Genomic DNA, 16,058 nt, shown 5'->3' with positions numbered 1-16,058 from the left:
TTTTTATTTGAAATGCCATTTCCCTTTGACATTTCCCATCTACTGCTATACCATTAACATAGTCAGAAAAGTAAGAGATGGATAGCCCTGCCTTTACACACAACAGCAGTTGTAGGAAGCAGGCCTTACAGTGAAGGGAAAGGCACAATCACATCGGGTTGGTTGCATTTTCATAATGCACATTAGCAGTCTGTCATTTTTTTGGAGCAACATGTTCTGGTAGTGTGACGTACGCCTAAATCCTTTGGAGTAACGTAGGGTAGGAAGGGATTCTCAGACACCACAGGGATGGAAGCCTGAGATTCAGAGTAGAAGCACTGGCGGCTCTCAGGATGACACGGAGGAGCTGGAAGACATTGGCACAAAACCAAGTGCTAGCAGAAGAGCAAGAAGTATCAAAAAGACCAAAAAAATATGGACTGAAAAAGCAATTCTTCTTTAATTTCATCCCTTCATAGTGTATGACTTAGTGCATTATACCTGTATTAACAGAATGGCTTTTACACTTTTCTTGAGACACTGAAGCTGTGTAGGGTCAGGTATCAGGCATTAATGGCAAGACACACTCTTCTTTCTGCAAAGTAAGCTAGAATTTTCCTACTAACCTGAACAAACCAGACTAGTTTTAAGAAGAGGATCATAAAGATGCAGAACACCTTTCTAAAGTTAGCACAAGAGATCAATGCCAGAGGTAAAAAAAAGCCCAAAGTCTCATTGCTCTTATCTTGATGTTCTACTTTGGTGATGATTGCTAAGAATGAAGGCTGCACTGTAAACGATCATTTTGGTGAGCTTCTTGCAGCCATTAATTTCTCCAAATTATTTTTCTAAATTGTTTGAATGAAAATAGAAAAAAAAATAAAATGAACTTTTGCCTGATTTAAATCTGTTACTGTGTAGTTCAGTTGAACCTAATTGAAGCGTTGCAATGGGAAGGCCTGAGATTTCCCAGATGGACTCCCACCTAGCACTGTTATCCTGTATACTTCTCTCTCTTTTTCTCTTCATTGCCTCAAGTTAACTAAGCACGTTACTTCTCTCTCACAGAAATGCTTTCCTTATGCTTTCTTCATCTTCTACTTTTGTTTTCTTTTCATAAAGCTACTAGATTGTATATCCATCAATAAGGTAAAAAAGTAAGTTCTGTTTTAGCTTTTAAGCTATTTTATTTTATTTTTAAACTTTTTAGCTAATGTTACTCAGAAGAGTGACAAGCTTCTGTTTTATTTAATTTTTGTTGGCAGTCAGTAATTAAACTCTGTGCTCTCCTGGCTGGACTGGAGCTACGAGGGGACCTTCTGAGTCTGCCTCACCTAAGAGTCCAACCATTTAACTGCCTTTAGATTTGCAAGTTCCTTTAGGCATCGTGCTCACTGAAGAACAGATTTATTATTCTTTCTTTTTCCAGTAGGGATTTTTTGAGTGCAGGCTTGTCCGACCTCATAGTGCAATCTGGTCTGGTTCAGCAGGAGGTTTTCAAAGCCAGGGAGGCCGTTTCAGCTGACTGACCTGTTCCCTTTTCCATGGATTTTTCCATTTTCTTAATTTTAATGAGAAATGTTGTTAGCTCAGGAGGCCTTACTCTCTTCCTGCTTCCTACCTTGGTCAGTGATGTTGAAAGGTTATCAATATTTCAACCTTGCCCCTTTATTTGACACAGTTCTTGAATTTCCATCATGCCTTGAGAGTACAAGATCACATTCCAGTTTGTAATCACAGACTAGGTAGTGGAAAGAACGTGCCTATATACAGTTGCAGTGAAGGCAAAACATCTGTCACAGGGACATCTCGTATGTGAGGTGGATGTATTTTATTTTTAAATTCATCCTTACAGTAAATGTTCCTTATTTTTAGGGTGTAGTTGATACTTCTGTTGCTGATTCTGATTTGTATTTTTTTATCATTGTTCTGTAAGTTCCTGTAGTTGACCAATGCTTTATGAACTGCACTATAGGTCACAGGACTGCTTGAAAAAGGCTTTTTTTTTTCATGATGTGGCCTTTCAAAGAAAAATCCCAGAGGAGAGTGGAACCCTTTACACTGAAAGGGGAGTATATTCACACGTGACAATAGAAAATTCCTAAATGGCAACAGAAAAGTAATGGTGAGCCATAGCAGGGCTTCCATTTACTGGGGCTGCCCATGGGAATGTGAGCAGTACATGAGCCCGTAGGTAGGAGAGAGGTTGTGAAAATACTAGAAAGAGGCAAATGAATAAACTAGGAAAGAAAGAGCTGAAAGACAGGCCTAGGAGATGGAAAAATATTTGGTTCTAAATTAGAAGAGGAAGAGAGAGATTTATGTTCTGTCTAAACCACCACCAATTTCTTTGTTATTCAGCTACCTAAATTACTAAATCGGGAAACATTCTCCCAGCTCTCTGAACAGGAACAACTTAATTTTCACATTAATCTTTATATAACGTAGCTTATTTCTTGAGTTATGAATGATATTATATTTAAAGCCCAGTGTATTTTCAGACTCAGTTCTTTAGTACCTCCTCTACGTGATGATGGGCATTTCCTGCCTGTTTTCTGTAAAACCCCCACGGGAGTGAAGAGAGGCCTTTGTTCCTCTCCACTAATGAATCTAAATTATTGATTAGTCAGTCTAATTGGTGGAAACTTCTACCAGTTAGTGCCGTCTTAGAACTACCTTAGATTTGGTAAAAAGAATTAGAGGTAGTTTGACAAACATCTTCACAGAAGGACATGCACAGTTAGAACAGAGACAAGTAACATTTTCTACCGTTTTTCTCCCATTTCCCTACGCTTTACAAAATGCACATGTTCTGCTGCAGACTTCCCTAGAATTTCAGTTCTATTAATAAATATCATTTGAAGGTTAATTTGTAGAACAGAATTTACTGTTGTGAGCAGACATCCTTTGGTGCTTGTGTTAATGCTGAAACAGTTTTTACAACTGTAATCTACATGCAGAAAACAGGACAAAATTCTGTAATTCTCAGTCTTGCATTATTGTAGTGATATAGACCTGTGATGTCAAGAGAAAAGAGAGCACTAAGTCAATCTGAATATATAGAGAGAATGAGTCTGAAATTATCAAGTCAAGCCATGAAATACTAATCATGCACTGAGAAACACTAAGGAGGTAAATATGCGACTCCAGTGTAGCAGTGTTTTAATTTTTATAAAAATAGGTGAACAAATGCCGTGAACAAATCAATCAGCATAAATATCAGAAAGACTAAAAGTCCTGGAAATATCATTTTGGATTTGAAGTGAGACAAAAAAGAACAGTATCTTAGCGTAAAGTAATGAAAATGGACATGAAATAGGAAAATTTGGGAAACAGAGCTTTCAGATGCCAGATATTCAAATAGAAGAACAAAAGAAAATAAGCCACAAAACATGAATATGGGAAAGCTCAGTTCTTTGATCACACAGATTCTGAAAAAAAATATACTTAGAAGTGGACAGACAAAGGGAAACCTGATGCTTCAAATTTCGTTTATTTTTTCTCATTACTGTAATTTTTATGTCTGAGATACCATCAAGATTTTTTTTTCCAGGAATCCCTGAGAATCTGCCATGTGCAAACTGCAGTTCTGTTGTTCAAGGAGGACAAGAGAAAAGGGCTTTGTCACTGGCAGTATTAACATGTTAGAAGAGCACTACCAAGATGCACAACAAACAAAGATCCCCTGGAGAACATAGTAAAGGTTAATGCAGTTGGAGTGAATAGATGCGGATAATCCTTGGTAACTGCAAATATCCTCTTAAGGGAGGTTTTCTGGAGGAGAGACCTAATCTCAGCCCATACATGGGAAAAATACTGCTAAGACTAATAATATTTTAGCACTTTCTATGCTATTTAGTTTGGAAGTAAGGGGCAAACCCTCAAATTGTTGTTTAGAATAATTAACTGAACATGAAAAGGAGACACGTGGGTCTCCTGTACAGTCTGCTGTATGGCAAGAGCACCTTCAGTTCCTCTCCTTCAGCTGACTTTTCAACACTGCAAGTCATTGCTGCAGATACAAAGAGATAAAAAAAAAAAAAAGGTTTCTTTCAAGACTGTAGTCTCTGATTACACGGCAATGACAGGTATGCCTACTCACTGAAAAAACATACGTGAATTTCAATTAAGAAGGCCAATTTTGGGGTATTTGTAAGTATTTGACAAATAAGTCAAAAAATAAGTCAAATAAGTCAAAAAAAAAAAAGTATTTGACAAATAAAAAAACTCTTTCCTAACCAAAAGGAAAAAGAGAAATGCTTATCAGTGTATGGCTTAACTAAAAAGACTTCACATGAAAAAGAAGCTGTCTTGATGACATAACACAAGTATTTCAAATGTAATGCTTACCTGCTTAAATAAATTAAAAAACAAAACAAAGCACTTAAAGCATGGTGGGCACCATAGTAAATAGTATTCTTTTCCAATTTGGGACTGGAAAATAATAAGTGTTCAGAACAAAACCTTGGTGTTGTTTTTTTGTTTGTTTGTTTGTTTTTTCAGTTTGGTTTGTGGACAAGGTATTTAACTGAAGAGATTGAACAGATACCGTGAAACAGCACACTGAAAATTTGGGGACAATGTCCATTCGGACCAATAGTTATTAAAGAGCAGTGCCTTACTGACACAGACGCAGAAATTTTAGAAATACAACCACCGTTATACAGGAGATTTTTAAGCAAAAGAAAAAAATTCCTCCATGGATGAAGAAAATAGGCAGCAAGGAGGAACCTGACAGTTAAGAAATCATCACAAATATGGCAACAAAAGCATTTAAGCATTTCAGAAGCTATTAGCCAGTGTAGTATTCCTTACAGCCTAGCTCTTCTAATCAAGTATCTCCTAACTGTTAGAAGTTGTGGCACTGCCTGTACAGCTTCCCCAGAGCGAAGTTCATGTTGACCTTCTTAAGTTATCAAGATCCCCTTTCTGAATACCCAAGTTTTTTGCATCCTGCTCCTCTATGCATAGGGTTGTTTCTGACCTCTGTATTTGCTGCTTAAGTTCCAGCTGGCCACTTTTTCTGATTCAACGTATTCTTGAGCAGTTTATAAACACCACCGTGATAGCACAGCTGCCCTCCAGCTTAAATTTTCCCTCCCTGCATATAGTGGTGTGCAGGCAGATAAAGGCCTAGCTGAAACGTGCACACATGTGGGTGGAAGATAGAGCAGGCGTGTGCCCAGCGGGGCCGATCAGCTGGGGCTCAGCACCCTCAGCACAGGGCCCAGCCCGTCCCTTTCCCGATTCTGTGGGAACTATGAGCATAACCACGCTAGAAAAAAAGGAAAAACAAACAGAAAAAACACCACACCAAAACATTTTAAGCTCACTAATGATTAACAGCGAAAGGTTTCATACGAGTTATTGAAGTTTCAGGTTTTACAGCCCAAAAAATCAATATGAGCTGACCTAGACATTAGCCAGGGTAAAGTCTTGTTTTACACTCCTCTTTCCATCACTGGTGGCTGCACAAACCCACCTGTCACAGGGTCTAATTCTTCCTAGTTCACCCTCATTACAGACCAGCAGCCGATGGATGTTCAGAGCACTGTCCTCAGTCCCAGCCGTGCTGCAGAGCGCCCCGTGTTTTCTGCCTGCAGGGAGAGCCCCTCAGCACTGCAGGCAATGGCCATAACTGCCCTCAGTCGGAGTTTCATCCCCTTGTGCAGTGAAATCAGAGTAACTCCTTGTCAGCATAAACCCTTTGGAATGACATCTTCGTGTTGAAAGGATGTATTGATATGCTTCAGAAAAATCACCGTGCGTTGCAGTGTGAACAGTGTGCTTTGCAGGCTCCATAAGCAGCCTGGTAAGAGTCAGCAGAACGCAGCAGTAGATTCAGTCACTACAACCAAATCCCTTCTGTGATCGGGGGGATTCTTCTTTAAAGGGAAGTTTTGAAGCTTATCCCAAATTTTATCATACTTTAAAAAAATATATTTTTTCCTAGTTCCTGACCTAGTTTTGATTTACTAGAAAGTGATGATTAGAATAACCCAGTCAAGAAAAAAGCTCAAATTTATTTTAAATTGCCTGCTTCTTTCTCACTTGGAGTAAGGAGATCAACCAAATTCAGTCTGGCCCATGACCATCTCCTAATACGTGATCTTAAACCCAGGCCTGCAGCAGGGAGTTGAAATACCCAACCAAGAACCGACAAACTCAGCAAGAATCTTTCAGAGAAACAAACCATCAAACGGTTTGCCTGCCCCTGAAGCCAGGGAACAGCCAATGGTTTTGATACTGGTCCAGGCTTCCATGAAGTGTCTCAGGCTGCCTCTATTCGTGCTGCACGTGGGCTGTTGGGAGCCTTGTCCGCAGCCAGCGGGCAGCGCGTCGCCGTGCTGGCTCCCAGCGGCTGCGAGAACAAAACAGGCAGAGCCGAGGGCCTGAGCGTGAAACTATGGGTGGGAGCATCGCACGCGTGTTCTTCCTAAAGTAATAAAAGCAACAATGGGAGCAACAATGACTTCTCCTGACCTATGTGCAGATCCACTGGCTGTCAGTGGGAGTGTCATCGTCCCCCCAGCTGCTGTCTCCTTGGCCGGGCGATGCAGGGTGCTGAACAGGCCTGCCTGGTTGAAAACGTGCTGAAAAAACATCTCACAGTATCTGGGGGAAGACATGAAACATATAACAAATACTTCCATTGCAAAAGGAACATAAAAGCCAAACTGAACTGTACTCTGCTATAATAAATAGAAAATGATGCTTAAATCACTCCATTTGAGAGCCATCAGCCCCCTGGTGAGGGGAGGCCGAGGAAATGATCCCAGCGGCCGTGCTGAGCTCACTGCCGCAGCTGTGGCTTGAGGCAGGAGGTCTGCGAAATGGCACAAGCAGCCGTCAGCTACACAGATTTAGATTAGGCAACAGTTTTATTTCTGGTGGGACTATAAATAATGATATTTTGTAAACATTCTCAGCTCTCATCTCTTGAAATTAAAGAGAATAATCATCATTAGCATTCAACTAGCATTCAGCAAATGAAGCTATTTTCTCTAGACTTTTCATCCTTAAAAATTTCTGATGTTGGAGTTATTTCTACAAATTTTTCCCGTTACTTTGTCACCCTAAACGTTGATCTTTTTGCCCTCTAGTGGTGGGAATGCTTCTCCTGGTCCACCTTGCCACTAATCCCACACGAATTTTGCAACACCTGTTCAGTTTCATTAGGATTTTCTTAGTTACATAGGTAGTACTGCCTCCACGGGGGAGATGAACCACAAGAAGAGATTGCAGAATTATGTCTTTGAACCCTAAATCTCTGATATTTCACTGGAGGTTTAGGTCTAAGCTAGGACACTAGGGCTCCACTATTGTGCTTCCTTCAGCCTTAAAGGATGCGTAATGATTTTCACATATCTGGATTAATTACTTTTTTGATCTGGCAATATCCCCTGCTTTACTTCATAATCATGGATCTGGACATGTTTCCCCAAAACACCATCTCAGTGTCATGGTGGGGCTGCTGTCAGCTAATGGTACTATGGAAGTGGTGGCACCATTCTCTACAAGTAGGCTAGTGAGCACAACATTTTTTAAAGCTTCCAAACCTGGAATCTTTACACATGCATCTCCCACACTGGTCAAAAGTGCTTCTTTTCTCTACAACATGGAAATTTGCCAATGGCACTCTTTTCCCCTCCACCTAAGTATACCAGCCACAGGCTACAGAGCGAGACAAGTACACCACCAACCAAAGATGGGATTCAATGGGTATGTAAATGTGTGTGGATCATGAAACTACAGAATCTGCTGACAGAGCAAGGAATTATAGCTAACTACCATCTCTCTACTGAACCATCTTGTGTTAAATAGTGTTAAAAGGTTTTTTGAAGTTGGATATCAAAACATTCTTTCAGGATTTTTTTTTTTGGTGACACATGCAAGTTTTTAGGGTTAGAAATGCTACAAAAATTGGCCAAGTTATTTGAATGTCTACTGAGAATACCATTTTTTGAACACACACACACACACACCTACCTATTCATGCAATTAATTTTGGTGGCCTACATAGAGTACCAAAATTAAGTATTTTAAGCAGAAATCATGCCTTCAGGACAAAGAACAATAAACTGGGCATGTGAGGTAATCATTAATCTCAAACATGTTAGTCAAGTTACCATAAAATAAATGTTGTTCTCATTTACATAAGCATCCCAGTCTAATTAGGGGAAGACAGGACTGCAGAGCTACTGGGATGCCATGTAAGAGGAAACCTGCAAGCATGTCCAAAACTGTATGGAACTGTGATCTCACTGGAATTAAATACATATTCTGCCAACACCAATAAAAATCATGATTTCTTCTGATAAAAAACAGTGGTATCAGAACAAGTGAGCACAACTGGCAATGAATACTTACAGAGGTAAGGCCTCATTTTTAATTTCCATATCAGAACAGTCAGGTTCTGTAATTGTTTCCAGCTGAAGCAGTGGGAGCAAAAGACCTAACTACTTTTAATCTGGAGCACCATCTGTTTAGGAAAAGGATCATTAAACTTAGCTATGATGGCAGGAGGTTGTCTCGATGACCCAGGAGGTCCTTTATAATTGTACAACACCTGCGGATACCATACTTGAACATAAAAGTTCAGTGACCAAAAAAAAGGCGTAGTCAAAGCACAACTACAACAGACTGGCAGAAAGCATTATATTTATTACACAAAAGTAGAAAGGATGATCATGTTTTACTTTCTCCCAACAGCTACCTTTTTTCCAGGGAAGTGCAACCCATTTTTAGGTGCACCACAATGAGCTGCGTTGCTGCATCCTCTGGGATTTAGGAACAGCAGCCAGCCTTCAATGCTCGGATTCTGTCACACAGATTAACTTGTTCCCCCAACACAACTGTGCTCTACAACAGTTGGCTATTTACTGACCAACTGGTGACTATTTTATTTTCCTAATTTATCCGCAATTTCTTACACAAGCTGAAATGGTAAACACACAGAACCACTGCCATTGGATCACTGGAATCAATTTGAAAAGATAAAAACAATCTGTCCTTGGATGCTCCCTTCTCTACAGTTAACGCGTCTCTGAACATTAAACTTCAAAGCCCAGAAGTACTTTAGAAGAGCAACTGAATAGTTTTGAGCTTGTTTAAAGTTTACCACAGCACTTGGTGACGTTGAGGACAAGAAAATGTAGGGCTTTTCTAACATTTTTGCACTGCAGCATCCGCCCTCCCCAAAAAAGAAAGAACACATCTTTTGATGTTTTGAATTCTTTATAGCTTTTTATAGCACCAGAGTGCCAGAGCAACTTATCCTCATTTTTGATCTCTCATAAAAAGAGAAAGAGTTTGGTATTAATTTCAATAAAGCTTTAACTTTTCACTGACAATTTCAAACTTTAAGTTTAAATACAATCACTTTATAGGCATCTCTCCCTGTTGATGTCCGGTATTTCAGTCACTGTTAAAATACAAGAATTATTTCTGGATGTTTTTAGAGAAAATTACAGAAAAAACGTCTGGTTATTGTAACCAGCAGAAGCTGCAGCTGTGAACAAGGAGATGCACAGAGCATTCAGTTGTGCTACTGAACAGCTCAAAACAGCAGCAAAAGCACATTTTGAGAACACGAAGTAACTTAATAACAGAACATGAGTGCACATTAAGAAGTGTTTTTTTCTATTTGCTTAGCTGGCACCGATACAGTAGAACTTCTCTTAACTTTCTTTAAAGAAAGTCAGTTTTAAAACTCTTCAAAGAAAAAGACAGAATCTTGATGTTGGAGGGAGAAGAGCTACCTAAGGCCATTCACAAATGTAGTTTGTTCAGTATTTGGGTAAAACCAAGTCTAGACCAAACTCAGCAGCAAAACTGCCATCGCCTTTAATGAATTAACAACTAATGGCCCATTTATTATTTTTATTATTATTATTATTTTTAAGTCTACTTATGTGTAAGCATATTTGCATCCTTATGCTAATTACAAAGATCAAGAGAGAAATTAAAGAAAAATGAAAAAGGGTTAGCATTATAGAACTGTACTTTTGTTAAAACATAGCTGTTAGCACACCCGTGACTTTTATGTTAGCCCAGAAAGGCTGGTATTTGTCTTCCAGTTTACTTGCAGTTAAGAAAAGATCTTCATTAGGATATATGGTTTGAATGGGTTAAAGGATAAACGCAATGACAGTAACAAATACCTGTATCAGATAAAGTTAGTGTAGCACCCAGAAAGGCATAATCAGGGCTGACTCGAGATCACGTTAACCTATTACAAAATTCCGTAAATGCCAGAGAACACAGCCGTTTCTACTGTGAAGTCAGTTTAAGAATATAACCGTAACAATCATTGCTGAAACAAGTTGTTCAAAGGGTTGCAAGAATAAACTAACCTGATTCTTTTTAATCAGTTGATTATTGTCCTGATGCTTGGTTTAGTTTCCCTGAAAGATAAAACGGGATTTGAGGAAGGAAGGATCACTGGGAGATACAAATGCGCTTGGATCAGAACTCACTGCCTGGGTCAGAACTAACGCAAGTAGCTTTAAAAAGTACTCAGACCACAAAACTACCAGGGAATTCCATCAACAAACCTTGTAGCAGAAGAAAAGCTGCCACTTCCACTGTCTACTTTTGAAGATACTTAATTCTGTAAATCTAACCAATCTTTTAACATCAGTGAGTTAGTGATACACACTTAGAAGCCAGAACCTGAAGCACAGATACCGTATCAAATGCTTTTCTGACCTTTAGAAGATTGAAAATGGGACATGTTTTCTTGTATAAACTCCTTATTTTCTACTCACACCTCTATAAAAAAAAGTCAACCTTTCTTTCCATGTCCCCAAACTGTCTTTCTCTTTGAACTCAAAACATTCCATACATGTTACACAATACATCGATTTATCTTACATTAAGCCGTTTCCTTCCAGCAAGGAAGGACTCAGTAATCCACTTGTCCTAGGATTTATTCTCATATTCCAAACTGTGAAGCAACAGTAAGCAGACGCTAAATATTCTTTTAAGGTAAACTGACAGAATACTGTTTTTTCCTCTCTTAAAAGACATAAATTTAAATATTTTAAATTTATTTAAAATAGTAGGTAAATCAAACTTTGGATGAAAAAAAAATGAAACAAAATAACACTACTGTCCTTTTAAAATAGGTAAGGGTAAGGGAAATATCCCATCTGAAAAACTAAAAATAGCCTAAGTAATTTCAGAGTCAGCTATTATTCCCCTGGAATATCATGACCTTACTGGCTATGGTTATGTAAGTGATAATAGATCACCTAGATGTATTTTTTTTTTCACTTAAACACAAGCAATTTTATGCAAAATTTAAGTTAGACTGATCTTTCTGCTCTCCTTTTTACATTTTAACTCTCACCCGTGGAATTTACCACGCCAGAATCTAAACAACAGATTTCACTGTGACCTAGTCACACGAAGTGTTGTACACGTGTTTCAGATGTGTGGCACGACAAATAATAGCGAATGGTAGACAGGTGTTGGTTGGTTTTTGTCCCCCAGTCAAGTAGAAGAGAGCCAGATCTCATTCTCACTGCAGGGAATGCAGCACCTGCAGTGTGCCAGAGCTGCTCAGCAGCCACAACCGCAGCCTGGGACCTTTCACTGCTAGGCAGCCTTCACACAAACACAAAATAAAACGGGATATGGCAGGAAACACTTCTTTAACCACCGTCCTACATTCAACTTTTTTCTTTCCTCCTCTGAGGCCTCAGTTGCAATTTGCAATGTCATCTCACTAAATTTTAAAGGAAACAATTCCAAGAGAGCCACACGGTTCCCATGTATCTGTCTCTCTACATGCTGTTTTCTGGTACATGTACAGAGTTCCTATTTAATAGGAACATTATAAAGGTACCTGAGTTGTTCCTCAGCAGCTTTTCAATCACTTGAGTTACACTGGAACAGCTGCAGATGGTGCAAACAAACCAAACACCAATTTCACTGAATCCAATATACCTTAGTGTCATGACCACTTAAACTTAGATCATCTAGTAGCCTAATATTACACAATGTTCTCCAATTTCTTTGAGCACAAGCCTTCGTGATCCTTATTGTCCTTTTTACAAATTTTAAGATAAAAAATACATCCTCCCAGAGCATACTTGAACAACAGAAGCCAATGTGTATGGCAAATAAATGTTGCAAGCAGTAAGACCTCAAAAGTGCCATTTCCTTTTTTAATTGGACCACCAGTGTTAATACCACTGACATTGCATTTTACATTTTCACAAGGTCAAGGACAAATAAATCCAGATAGAACCCAAAGACCAATGCTGCATATCTAATTCAACTCATCTTATTAACGATACCCTCAATCAAAGCCCCAAGAGAGCTCACATAAAACCTTTCTCTACATAGCGAAGTTCCTCAAGAGCAAGGACTTTGTCACATTATTAAACATCCTTAAGAACAGTCTCCCATGTTGTATGGAAAAGCTTCTCAGACAGAATGCATACATTCAGAAAAAATGTACTTTTGTTGTTCAGGAAAATGACTGAATATTAAGCTTTATGTAAAAGGGAAAAATTACATTTATTTTAAAACCGTATTTAATTTGAAAGTTGCATACACTTAAGATCAGAAAATTGAACCGAATTTTGCTTTCTGAAATGCATCTATGTTTGCATGAAAGCCACTAATTCTTGAGAGAAACTAGAAGCGGCCTGTATTTTCTAGTTACTGCTGATAGCCTTTTCAGCTGTCCACCCTTCGTTGGGTTTTGAGTAATCCCAAGGTCTCCTGTTCTCCGTATACCCATACAGCTTCCGCAGCGCCACGCGGGCAGCTTCTTCCTCTGCCGCGAGCAGTGTTTCACCAGGGCCTTCAGCGATCATCTTCTTATCACTTGAAAAAAAACAAACAAAACGTTTTCACATTTTCATCAAAATCCTGAGCACTACTGTACATCATGAATAAGAGCTGTTAGATATTTTTTTCTCCACTGTCAGTGACTGCTGAAGGTAATTTCTACATACACACACGAGTGTCAACATTTCCGTTGGCCTTTCCTGCAAAGATAAGCGATCAGATATTCAGCAGTAGAAACTCCGATCAGAAAGACATCCTCTTTCTGGAAGAACACTGCTTTGTTCACTTGGACTCCTAACACATTACTGATTGTTCACAGTGTTCAATTTCTGCTAGCCCTGTTAAAAATATGCAAATTTGTTATTCTGGTCAGCTTAAACAAACATTCTTTTCTCCTCCCCTGGTAAGAAAGCATTTTAGGAATTCTTCTGAAGGATTCACAGAGAAGTTCTCTGTGTTAGGAGTTATGTATTCAGCTCTGTTTAATCAACATCTATAGGCACTGAATAGGGGCATTTCGTGGGGGGACACAAGAGATTCCAGGAAAAAAAATGCAAAGTTCTTTTTTTTTTTTTTTTTAAGCAGGGTAATTCAGAACAGGTTAAGGCAATCTTCCCAACTGCTCATCTGTAGCTCATGTAGCAAAGCAACACGGTGGGCTAGGAGGCAGGAGATCCCACCCTGCTCCAGAGGAGCGATGTTTCCACAGGGCAACACACCTGGGCAGACCCTGACCAAGCTCACCAGGGCCACCTGGCACGTACGTTTTGTCTGGGCAGAAACACTCCTCTTGCTTGGTTTCTAATGCCATGATTTGACCCCTATGTAGAAAGCTCTAGAACATAACATTAAAATCTGTTCAGCCCCTCTGCCCTTGGTATCTCTTAATCTTGACAGTTTTCTATCTTGACTCTCAGGTGCATCTTGTTTAGACTTTGAGGCCCTTTAGTCCAAGACTGTTTTGTTTTTTACTACAGCAAGGCACTAACAATGCGTAAGTGGTTGATTTTAGATGGAAGTCACTGCATGGTTTCTTTTCTCTAATAACTTGGCCAAAGAACACAAGTAAAAAAGTAGAAAGACCATCTTCCCTCCTTCCCTCTCCCCGAGCTTAACTCCATTTCACTTTGCGTTAGCATTGTACTAACCAGTACAGCCCAACGAAGTACAGAGGAAGAACTGTGTTGACTCCCAGCTGCCTCGTAATTCTTGGCTCTGGAGAAGAGATGTTCCTCTTGGTCAACTCTTCCACTAGTAAGCCCATGGGATTTACAACTTCCCAGATCTCAAACAGATCTTTTCCAATCAGATGGGGCATTAAAAAATCCTAAACAAAAAAAAAAAGAATTAGAAATTACAATCAGTGGGAAAGGGAACAAAGGCTTTAGCTTCTATGGTCTGCTAATAAAAATGCAATGTGAAGAGGCACTAACACACTCGACAGTGAAGAGCTGAAAGGAATGATCAGCTCCACACCACAGCCAGGCAGAGCCATCCATGTTACTGAGCTCAGCAGCACTGGTTCTGCTTCAGCCTTGCACTGGACTCACGAGGAGGTGCCCATTCACATGTAAGGAAGGAGCAGCATGGGCCTGGGGGAGGCTGACAACACCCCCGTGCAGCTCTGAGCACCAGACACACCATTCAGCATGTTTAGCACGAACAAACCCCAAGCTGTACTTCTGGAGGGCTCTGCAAAGAGGCTGGAGGCACCATACAGCCCCAGAGGATGTGCATTTGATCTGATCACTGCTCCTACACAGCCCCTGGACTCGTTTCAGAAATCAGGTTCTCGCAAACATTCCTCCACTGCAAAAACAGAAGTAAGTGAAAAGGACACCTGAAAGGGCAGCGGCTCCTAAAACTACCTTGTTACACTGCATTTTAGTTGGACTTTCTTGTATGAAAAGATGTTTAGGTGTTTGCAGCAGCAGCTTTATATTGAATATAAATACATACTGAAAGCTATACAATATTCTTTAAAACTGAAGAGGTGTGTGAGCTGAGGTGGAGTAGTTCCGTTATTTGGTAGGGCAGCATTGGTCTTTAAAAGACGTTTAGATGTTGAACTTAGCGATATGGTTTAGTGGAGGACTTGTTAGTGTTAGGTCAGAAGTTGGACTCGGTGATCTTGAGTTCTCTTCCAACCTAGAAATTCTGTGATTTTGTGACAACACTTTCCTCTAGCAAGTGGCAGCAAGTATTGTAACACCACCGCTATAAAGCACCCTAAGTACATCACTTCATGCATCTGACCAGCCTTTTTTTTTTTGAACAAACAATCAACAACCTCTCTGAATCCCTGCCATCACAGGATATGCCAACATACAATTTTTGCCCTTTTTCCTGTAACTTTCGTGGCCCACAGATGCTATGACGCCTTTTATCAGTGGAAAAAAACCAAATCCCCCCAGGCTCCGACTCACCCTGAGGAAGATGCCCGTTCTCTCGGGCCCGCTGCTGCCGAGCAGCGCTCCGACGACGGCGAAGAAGGTCCTGTGCAGCACGGGCGGCGGGACGGGGAACTGCGCGCACAGCGCCAGGTCCTGCAGCGCCAGGCCCCGGGACACCTCGGCGACCAGCTCCGGGCCCGTCAGGAAGGCGACGAGCGCCGCCGTGCCCGGGGCGGGCAGGGCCGGGTGGGCGGCCTGCAGGCAGCGCCCCAGCTGGGAGCGGGCGAAGGGCAGCCCCCGCGCACACAGCTCGCCGTTGTCCCGCAGGGCGAGGGCAGCCGCCCCCGCCTCCAGCCCCAGCTGCCGGCGCCTCGCCTCCTCGCTCTGCACGTAGCAGGGGTTGACGAAGGCGGTTTTGAGGAGGTCCAAGGAAAAATCCTCCTGGAGGCGGCGGCTGAAGGCTTGGATCTCCGCGTGGTAATCCCAGCCGGGCTGCTCGGACCTGCGGGCACCAGAGCACACGGTTAGGAGCCGGGGCGGCCGCCCAAAGGCGAGCCCGGCTCGTTCCCGCGGGCCGCGACCGCCGCTCAACGCCCCCGGGGCTCCCCTTCGCGAGCGGGCCCGGCCCCGGCCGCCCCTCACCGCCGCCGCGGGGGCGCCTCCAGGCGCTGCTGCTCCAGGTAGGCGCGGAGCCACCGCTTCTTGGCGCGGGGCGGAGCGGGGCCGTGCGCGGCACGAACGGCCCCGGGCCCGGCCCCGGCCGCAGCCAGCAGCCGCCGCGACGCCCTGAGGAGAGCCCCGAGCCCGGCCGCCATGGCGGGGCGGAGCAAGGAGGCGGCACGGCGGGGAAAGGCGCCCGGCCCTGCCCGCTGCCGGCCACAA

At 41.7% G+C, this 16,058-nt stretch overlaps 1 protein-coding gene across 1 annotated transcript; it reads right to left on the bottom strand.

The window, feature by feature from the left end:
• Window positions 1-12,138: 12,138 nt before the first annotated feature.
• Window positions 12,139-16,026, bottom strand: MRPL44 (mitochondrial ribosomal protein L44). Its single transcript, XM_068691880.1, has 4 exons — window positions 15,819-16,026; window positions 15,210-15,678; window positions 13,932-14,110; window positions 12,139-12,819 (listed from the first exon to the last, which is right to left on the bottom strand). Exons 1-4 carry the CDS (start codon window positions 15,989-15,991, stop codon window positions 12,648-12,650), a joined length of 993 nt encoding a protein of 330 aa, XP_068547981.1. The 5' UTR covers window positions 15,992-16,026; the 3' UTR covers window positions 12,139-12,647.
• Window positions 16,027-16,058: the final 32 nt, after the last annotated feature.

The sequence above is a fragment of the Anas acuta genome, chromosome 9, assembly GCF_963932015.1.
Source record: "Anas acuta chromosome 9, bAnaAcu1.1, whole genome shotgun sequence".
NCBI lineage: Eukaryota > Metazoa > Chordata > Aves > Anseriformes > Anatidae > Anas > Anas acuta.
Note: the sequence above shows the minus strand (reverse complement) of the source record. Positions and strands in the feature narration are given on the sequence as shown.

Excerpts from the sequence above, each read along its gene's own strand:
- MRPL44 (XM_068691880.1), bottom strand. The coding sequence starts at position 15,991 with ATGGCGGCCGGGCTCGGGGCTCTCCTCAGGGCGTCGCGGCGGCTGCTG. Across the intron at positions 14,111-15,209 it reads GAACGGGCATCTTCCTCAGG|GATTTTTTAATGCCCCATCT; the intron begins GTGAGTCGGAGC and ends TTTTTTGTTTAG. Across the intron at positions 12,820-13,931 it reads TACTTCGTTGGGCTGTACTG|TGATAAGAAGATGATCGCTG; the intron begins GTTAGTACAATG and ends TTTTTTTTCAAG.